General features: G+C 35.5%; 1 protein-coding gene across 7 annotated transcripts in view; it reads left to right on the top strand.

Annotated features, from left to right (window-relative positions):
- The window catches only part of LOC108967513 (probable WRKY transcription factor protein 1), a 117,233-nt gene that overhangs the window by 7,237 nt on the left and 100,602 nt on the right, over positions 1-9,394 (top strand). For 6 of the 7 annotated variants that reach the window (XM_018930988.1, XM_018930990.1, XM_018930991.1 and 3 more), the window contains 2 exons: positions 61-588; positions 1,991-3,656. In XM_018930988.1, coding sequence (XP_018786533.1) covers positions 2,738-3,656 — 919 coding nt within the window. In that variant the 5' untranslated portion in view covers positions 61-588; positions 1,991-2,737. The remainder of the gene's footprint in view (positions 1-60; positions 589-1,990; positions 3,657-9,394) is intronic. The other variant, XM_018930993.1, reaches the window with a different exon arrangement.

Genomic DNA, 9,394 nt, shown 5'->3' with positions numbered 1-9,394 from the left:
AAATTAAAAACCCGTTAAAATATTTTTATAATCTAATTTATAATTTCCTTTTCTTGAAAGTGAAAAATCGTACAAAGCGCTCGCTTGTGATTAAAACGCAGAAAGTGTCGCCAAAGCAGTGTCGAAGCAATAAAATTAAAACTGCGAAAAAGCAATCGCATACACTCATAGCATTTTCGTAGAAATCCCTAAATAATTGCGCTGACGTCAGTCTGTGTGGCGCGACAACGTGCGCACCTACAAATACATTTGCTTATTGTTGTTAGTACGTACTTAACTTCGCATGTGAGCAGAGATTTTCACTTGTTTTGCGCAGAAAAGGCAACGTTGAGCCAATTGTTAAAGGAATAAATGAAAATTATTCACTTTAATCGTCGATAAATGTGAAAAAAGCGGGCAAACGTGTTGAAAACCACAAGTTGACGAAAGTAAATAATAACAAAAATTATAATATTGGTGCAAAAATTCACCAGTTATTTAAAACTGATTTTAACTTGTGTTTCGTGTTGTTTTCGCTTGTGAAATGCACTCGAGTTGTTAATGTTATTGCAAGCTTGTGACGTGTAAATAAGGCGACAAATTAACACGGTAAATATTTTGCACAAGTATTCAATATTGACATACATCTGCATGTACATACATACGTGCGCATATGTTTAAAAGTAAATTTTTAGTGATTTGTTTTAAGAACTCAAGTATATTTGCCCAAATGTTGACACTAGTGTACGACTAAGTGGAAATGATGGATTGCAAAACGCAGATATTCAAATTGGGGTTAAAAATTAGCTTTCCGTTTTTGTAAAATTATTTACTGGTATTCAGTATAAAATACAATTATAAGGAGCTTTAAAACGTAGAAAAAATAAAGTGTGTTTTTTAGAAATGATAACAGTGCCGTTATATTTTAAAAGTCCAGTCAAGAAGCCACATATTCGACAAATTTTACAATAGTTGGTCAGCAATAAGCCGAAAATTCAATTCTAAGGAGTCTCGTTTATCTGTACGTTATCTGCTTAGGCAAGCGACTTCATATAGCCTCACAAAAACAGTCCATCGGTGTTAAATCGTAAGATCTTGGAGGTCACGATACATATCAGCAAGCGGGATTAGCTCACCAGAAATTTCCTTCAATAAGTTGATTGTTACGTTGACATTCGCTTTGGCTTTTTCATTGTAGCGTCATCTTGTGGAAACCAGAGGTCGACCATATCAACAGAGTCCAATTCAGGCAAGAAAAACTCATTACTCATTGGCTCTAAAGCCTTCCCCAATGACGGTAACATTTGGCCGTCTGCATTCTTGTAGAAATATGAGAATCATTGGTCTATAGAGCACAGCAAAGAGTGACTTTTTGCGAATAAAACGGCATCTTAATAATAGTTTGCGGATTGACATCACTTCAAATGCGACAATTTTGTTTATTATTGAGCTTTATCTTTGAATAAAATTTTCATGTACAAATGTAGAAATCGGGACTGGTGGCTATGTCGTTTGGGCCTGTTCCCCGAAAGTGCGTCGCGCTTGAAGGTCGAAATGGCTGAGTATAATAAAACAAGAAGCAGCTGTCAACTGATGGATCGAAACTAGAGCTATGGTTGGAAGGGGAGCTGTAAAAAACTCTCCGTCAATCCTATTTTTAAGCTATTCGCTAACTAAGCTCTCAAAGTTAGTTAAAAATATCAGCAAAGCAACAATCAAGGCAACAATTTGTTTTCGCATATCGGCCAGAAATATCACGGTATAATACGTTGGCGGGGGTATCGATAGTGGGGCCACAGAATCAGTTAGAGTTCGCGTCCAGCGCAGGCATCCTAAAGGAACACTGAACTCCATCTGGTTTGGCAAACGAAAATTGGTCTATGCGCGGCTCAATGGCCTTCCAGATTAACCTAACCTAAACTCTTTAAAACACTATTCATTTTATATAAGCTACTATTATTTTTTATAATTGTCTTATACAAAAACTCAAATTTATGTTTTCTAATTTCAGAATATAACATTTCATTTGACGTGGCAGACCTCGTACGTGGAGTAATTTCATAGTGACGCCGCTGCAGAGCAAAATAGAATATTTCGCAAAGCAACGCCAAATCGATAAATAAGCGCATACTATGTACAAATTGCAACTTTGGTTCGAACAAACACAACAAAAATCATCAAAATTAATTAAACGACCAAAACAACAACAACACCAAAAACAAGAACCACCGCCTCAAACAACACGCGAACTGCACCAAACGCAACGCAAAGCACGAACGACTACAACACAATTTGCCAGCAAACTAGCAAAAACAACAAGTTCAGGCAACAAGAACAACAGCAACAAAAAAAGTTTACTTTTACATCATATACGCTTGTTAAGCGCTTATCAGCGACAATTGAGCGCGTTTAGCAATTTATTGCATTTGATCACATATTTCCTGCAAAGCGGACGTGCGCATCAGCTGATCGCGAGCGCCGAGCTGAGATATTTTATCGATTACACATAGCGAAGAGATAGGCGCGCGGCGACCGTCAACAGCAGCAGCCTCAACAACGACGCAATAACAGCACTTTTGCGACAACGTCAGCCCCGTTAATTAACGGCAAAAAAAAAAAAGATATACTAAAAGAAATCGAATTGTTTTCCTAGATATACAAAGAAAACTCAGAGCGTGTGCGACCAACGCTTTCGCGAAACACAACGGAACGAAACGAAACACATTGGAACGCTGTGGCAACGGCACAGTGCGACGCCATGAATATCGATAGTCCGATTTTTGTGCCGCGCAATAACGCGCCAATGACCTCCACGCCGGCGGCACAGTTGAAGGTGTCCACCGCATCGCTGCTTGACCCTAAGGCGCCTAAGTCCCCGTTGGTCCTAGGCGACGCAACGCCAAACGCTTTCGGCAAACTAACAGATAACAACAACATTAAGCACAAGAACAATAATATGGGCGGCTATTGGCCTTTCGTCAACAATGCCGCGGCATACTATCCATGCGGCATCAACAGCAATTACTTGCAATTTTGCCAACAGCAGCAACAACAACAACATCATCAGCAACAGTATTTGCAACACTTTGTGCAGCGTCAAAGAACTTTGCCGAACTTTCACAATCAATGGACGCAGCGGAAAAATTTAAACGCCGCAATCGGCCAGCGACAACAACAACAGCAGCAACAACGTAAGCAAACAACAAAAACGACAGCAACAACAGTAATAACGACGGAAGTGTCTGCACAGCAGCATCAGCAGCGGCGTAAGAAGCAGAAAATGCAACAGCAAGCCGCACAACAACAAAAACAACAACAACTAACGGAACTGCAACAACAAGTGAATATTACAAAATTTCCGATTGCGAATAAAACAAGCGATTCGCTTTCGCCGAAGTTAACAGTTGCAACAACAACTACAACAAACGAAAACCAAGCTACGTTGTTGTTGTTGCCAGCGGCTGAAGAAATTATCAACATTAATGTTGTAAACGACAATAATTTAAACAGTAATAATATTGTTATCGACAAAAATACAATTTCGAACAACAATAACAACAAAAAAGTTGATGAAGATATCAATATGGCAACACTTGCAGCAATAAATATTGGTACAACCGCATTGCCAAATCAACCAATTCAGTTGGTTGAAGAGGCAGAAATTTCGTCAAAGCAAGGTGAGTGTTAATCTTTAATGAACCGTTATGGTTGTTGCAGCAATATTGCTTGTCTGCTAAAAATAATTGACTATATCTATATAAAAATTAAATTTGGGCAATATTTCAAGAATATTACACCATATATTTGATGTTACCTCAGTTTAACGATTATTTGTGAAGTCGTTTCTTGGTACTCGAAATAATTTTTCAAAGCTGTCCTTATTTTCTTATTACAATCAGCTAACCATAGATTGGGTTAAGTATTGCATTGATTGATTTCAACTAGGTAGGGAACTGGGTTCTCAAAATTTTTTAGTTGAAAAAGTGTTCCTTGTTGAGCGTTTGGCCTTTCACAGCTCAATATTTGGAGAAACCTTGATTTTTTATCTGATTGACGTGTTTTTTTCGGTTCCGATTGATCGTTTGTTTTCGGTTCGTAGGCATGTATCTAAGACTCAGGCCAAGTATTGATACGTTTTCATGACATGCTGGTAGTCGGAAAGCATTGTTTTACAGTCGTTAGCGTAAACTTGTCTTTCGAAAAAATTGAGTGATTTTTGAAAAAATCGTACATTCAGTTTACTTAGGCCCAAATGACTTTCAAAATGGTTTACACAGATCCCTTCCATATTACAACGATGCTTGTAAGATTTCTGAACTGTTAGTCATCGATTCTCAAGCAACAATTCCTTCATTTAATTGACGTGTTGATCATCAGTTGATGTTGATGGCCGTCCTGGTCTACTTGTATGTTCATCGTCAACATGTTCTAGACCTTCTTTGAATAATTTGGAACAATCAAAAACCAAAAATTACTACCGAAGAGCTTTTCCAATATTCTGAAGGTTTCGGCAGCAGAAATTTGATTCCGCACACAAAATTTAATGGAGCTTCTTTGTTGAGTAATTTCACTTATCGTAAAAATCGCCGAATGCACTTTATGTACTTCAGAAAGACAAATACTATATACTACGCACTAATGATTATCAAGAAGAAGAAGACATTCGGAAAAGATGTCACTGACAGTCATACCAACCTAGAAAAGAAATATTTCGACGAATGGGTTTCAACGAAATTTAAATTAAAAAGTCTTACTATTTTTTGCCCACAGTATTCTAAACCAAAACCAAAAACTTGGTATTACCCAAAATAAATTGGGTTTATATTTATTTGTGAATTTCAAAAAAATTAGTTTTACACTTTGCTTTTTTTTGCTTATATATTAAATGTAGATGTATTCGATAATGTTGTCCAAAAGTTTGAAGGTGATCATGCAAACAGTTTCAGACATCGGCTCCCAAAACTTTAAACGCGGATTTCTAGGAAATGTTGTTTTCACAGTCGGTGAGGAAAATTTCTCAGTAATGGCTGGGTCGCTTTCATACTTTCACACGCCCTGCTTTGATATATTTTTCAGATATTGATGGAGGATATAATATTTTTGGTAATTATTTTAGATTTTTTAAACCACTTTCAATGTAGATTTTTCCAAAAAAAAGTTTGTTCTTGGGAAGGCGACATTTTGTCAATTTAAACTACACCTTCTATTTTTATTAATTTGTAGTAATAATACATTATACTTTGGTTTGGGGATTTGAGATATGTTTAAGCAAAAAATCACCTCACTCCTCAGATACCTTTTTTCGGAAGTTCTCCTGGAGATCAGCTGCGCGTACAAGATAATTCAAATTTTTTATTAAATAATTCACCGATTTTTGAAGTTTATCAAATTCTGTTAATATATTATTTCATTAGATATTAGATGGTTCCTAAAATATCACGAATAAAAGCTTTTATTTCTGATTTTCAAGAGGATCTCGGCGGTTAGAGTCGAATTTAAAATAGCGCGACAGTCATTTTCAAAAGTAGATCCAAAAATTGCTTTTAATAAGTTTTTGTTCTTTAAAATAGCTAAAGCTTTAAAATGAGAGTAAAGCCTGTGACGGAAGCTTCATATTTAAATGAAAGAATAGTGATGAACTTGGCTGAAGTTTAATCGAGTATAATGAATATACAATAGACTTCCTAATCAGCACTACGTTATTACCCATCTATTAGGGTATTTTTCTTTATATAAAAACCTTTAAAAATCGGTTACGACAAAATTCTAGGACGATAGATTTGCACTTATGTACACGGTGCTCCTTTGAGATAAGTGATGTTAGATGATATACTGTACGAGTCTGGTGGATGACATCACTAACTGTCAAGCATACACTTTAAGTTATATATCGTGTACCATAATGCTTCTGAGCTTTCGATTTGAACATTATTCACGGTGTTTCCAAACAATATAAGATTCTCAATATTTTGGATTTTATTTAATGTTCTCGATATGAAGGACTTTTAACTAACTAGAATAGGCTGACAAATCGGTACATAAGTTGGTATATGTCTTCATCATCATTATATTTTAACTTTAAGTGAAAGAAAAAAGCGTTTTTGAGATATATTCACCGATTCACTTGTTTTAAAGCCTTCGGATGTGTTGTGGTCTCTATCTAATATATAAAAACCTCTAGGGAATCAAGTTGAAAATCATAGCTAAAAGTTTATAGACTAAAATCTGAATCTTGTTTTTGAAGACCTGTTTCAAAAAATGTTGAAAAGTACCTGTACGAAAGTAGGCGTAGATTTTATAGATTTTTAATAGCAAATAAGAGACCTAAGTGAAAGGTAGCAAAATGATTTTATAAAATTTTAATTTAATGAATTTATTTAAGTGTTATGGGAAAATTATTTTTAACACTGACACAATTTTAAGCATTCAGATAAAGCTCTGAGTCGAAATCGGCTTTGGTGACATTTAAGTTAAGCTTATTAATTCTGGAGTGGGAATTCTCACACATCTAACTAAGAGTTTATTCTGCTTCCACATTTAACGAGTTTTTAATTTGACGAATGGTTAGGCTAATTCATGATAGGACTAAACCTGATAGGAGAAAACTTGTTTTCAGTTTCTCAAGTCAAACCATTTATGAAGCTGTCAACATTAGCTATCTACCGGAAATGAAGTCCTTCGAATAACAATACATGCTCGATGCTTACAATTTAAGTATGCTCTGCCCAATCCACAAAATCAATCACAATCTGGCCGAACTAGGGTGGAATAAACCTTCCCAACATCGCATATAAGGTTCTATCGAGCGTATTGTGTAAAAGATTTATGCCCACCGTCAACAAGTTGATTGGACTTTAGGCCTGGAAAATCAACAACTGACCAGATATTCACCATGCGCCAGAACTTGGAATAGACCTGTGAAGCGAAGATCGATATACACATCTCTTCGCCGATTTTAAAGCTGCTTTTGACAGCACGAAAAAGAGCTGACTTTAAGCCCGCCATGTCTAAATTTGGATCTATTAAGGATCGGGAAGAATCTCAGCGAGCCGCACGACATTTTTCGACTCTTTTATTTTTTAGTTGCATTGTGTTTGATAGTCTTTGCATGAGTTCCGCTTCAAATTAATTTAATTCGTGCAATTTTTATTCGCTACTTTGTAGAGTCAACACAAAGCATTCTAAATTCCAGATAACTCGGTTAAATTAAACAAATGCTAATGCAAGTATGCACACCAGTAAAATTTCACAAAACCATAACAACAATAAAAACAATGAAAATAATGATAAACGAGGTGAGATTTTATAATTTGAGGCATTTCAACGCCTTTTAATGACTTTCAACTGGTTTTGGGCAAAAAGAGCTCAAGTTGTTATCATTGTTGTTGTATGTGATTAGGTAGTTGTTATTGTTGTGCGCGTTTTTGCTTTTGCTTTCTTTCACAGGTTATTACACTCAGCGTGTGCACTTATTTATCTAAAAATTTTTTTTTGCATACACAAAAAAATGTTTTCTATGTAGTATGTGTGTGTGTGTGTGTGTATTGGTGCATAGCATAGGTACCAGTGTTGGATGCGTCTGTTTGCGTTTGCGTTTGCATTTGCAAACTGCCATTTGATAACAACAAATTCAAACTAATCAATTCCAGTTAAATAACATGAAAAATCAACACACCTCTGCGCGCTCAAGCTCACACACACACAGCAATGCATGCAGCCAGCTAGCCCATTTGCGTCGCATAGGGGTGGTAGCGACTCAAGGTCAATGCGTGGCATTGAACTTGCAGGTGTTGGTTAAGGTTGTTGCCTGTTTTCGAGGTCAAAAGCCCACAACCACCATCACACTTAATGCCAGCAAACACTACTCGCGAAAGCCGAAACAGCAGTCGAGCGCACGAGCAACCAAGCGGGTGGCTGGGCAAGACGCGACAGCAAAAAAAATCGCAGAAGAAATGAGATAAAAAAAATAATAACAACATATATATTGTCATAGCAGCCAGAAATCATGTGAATCTACGCGAAAAACAACAACAACTAAGAAGAAAAGAGCTACAAAAATAGGAGAAAAAAATAACAAGCAAAAAAATTTGGTGCTAAGTATTCTCTAAACGTCGAACAAAAGCTTAAAATAGCAAAGTCCAACAAAGAAGAATTAATTTTTAAGTCCAAAAATAATAAAATCTAAGCAAAAATAAACAAAATTCTACGCGCAAATTGTTTGGCTTGTTGACTTCGTGGTCTGTGGGGGGTGTTTTCGGTTGGCGCGACTGCATAATAGCGGTAAAAACGAGTTTGCTAAATTTGTTTAGAATAATTTCACAATACGCATACCTTCGAGCACCGAGCAGCTGAGTGAAAGATAAAAACAAATGTATACTAGTATAAAACAACAACAACTTGAAGCAAAGAGTTCATTGCACTCGCAAAGCAAAGGCAAAGCTTTGGAGAGTAGCAAAAAAAAAAATTAGAAAAAAAAAACAATTAAGTTTGAGAGGAAAAAATAATTTAGTTTTAAAAGAAAAAAAAATCAAATTAATTTGATAAGAAATAATAAAAAAACACAGGCAAAAAATTAAATTAAAAAGCTTCAAGCCAAAAGCTCTAAGCTGCGGTGAGCTAAACCACACGTTGAGTGCGCCGCAGGTCTACACAGTTTGTTGTGTGTTTTTTTACCGTAGTTTCCATATATCAATTAAATGGGTCAGTAGCCTAAATGTGCTCAAATTAATTTGATTAAAAATATTTTTTATAGCGTCATTTGGTCTTTCATTACATACAGCGGCGCCGATAACTTTTTTGATTTGGTGAAAAGTTTCATATTCATGTTTTAATATGAGAAATTTTATGTTAAAATTATTACTAACTTTCAGAGAAAAAACTTTTAAATCTAATAATTTTTTGTGTAGATATTTTACTTTTATTCTCTTTCAATTGCACTTTTTGAGCTGAGCGCTTAAATGTAGGCAACAATTTTTCATTGCCTGCTTTAAATGGTGGAATTTAGAATTTTTAATATTAATAAAAAGTAAATAGCTGTTGTTTGACTTACCAACATATCGTAGTTCCGATGATGATAACTGTAAAAACAAAATTTAAAAATTTGTTAGAATTTAAATTACTTCAAATTAACAAGAAATTTTTAAAAGTACAAATAAAAACCCAAGCTTAAAAATGTCAAGTAGCTAAGTAATAGAAGGCTAATGCTTCTCATGACTTTTACTGTCCAAAAAGCTAACCATTTATCAAAATCGCCGATGCTGATATTGCCATACAAACTGATCGATCAAAATAAAGTCCATCGCCTGACTTCTTCTATGAAGAGTGACAAACCAGTGATTGTATACCGCTTGAATCTTCGTTGTTCCAGTAGTATGGTTGCGACATGTCCAATTTATCAAAAAAAAAAAAAAAAAAA

This window comes from Bactrocera latifrons, unplaced genomic scaffold, assembly GCF_001853355.1.
Source record: "Bactrocera latifrons isolate USDA-ARS-PBARC rearing strain unplaced genomic scaffold, ASM185335v1 scaffold_19, whole genome shotgun sequence".
NCBI classification, from domain to species: Eukaryota; Metazoa; Arthropoda; class Insecta; order Diptera; family Tephritidae; genus Bactrocera; species Bactrocera latifrons.
The sequence above is the reverse complement of the archived record's forward strand: the minus strand, read 5'-3'. Positions and strand labels throughout refer to the sequence as shown.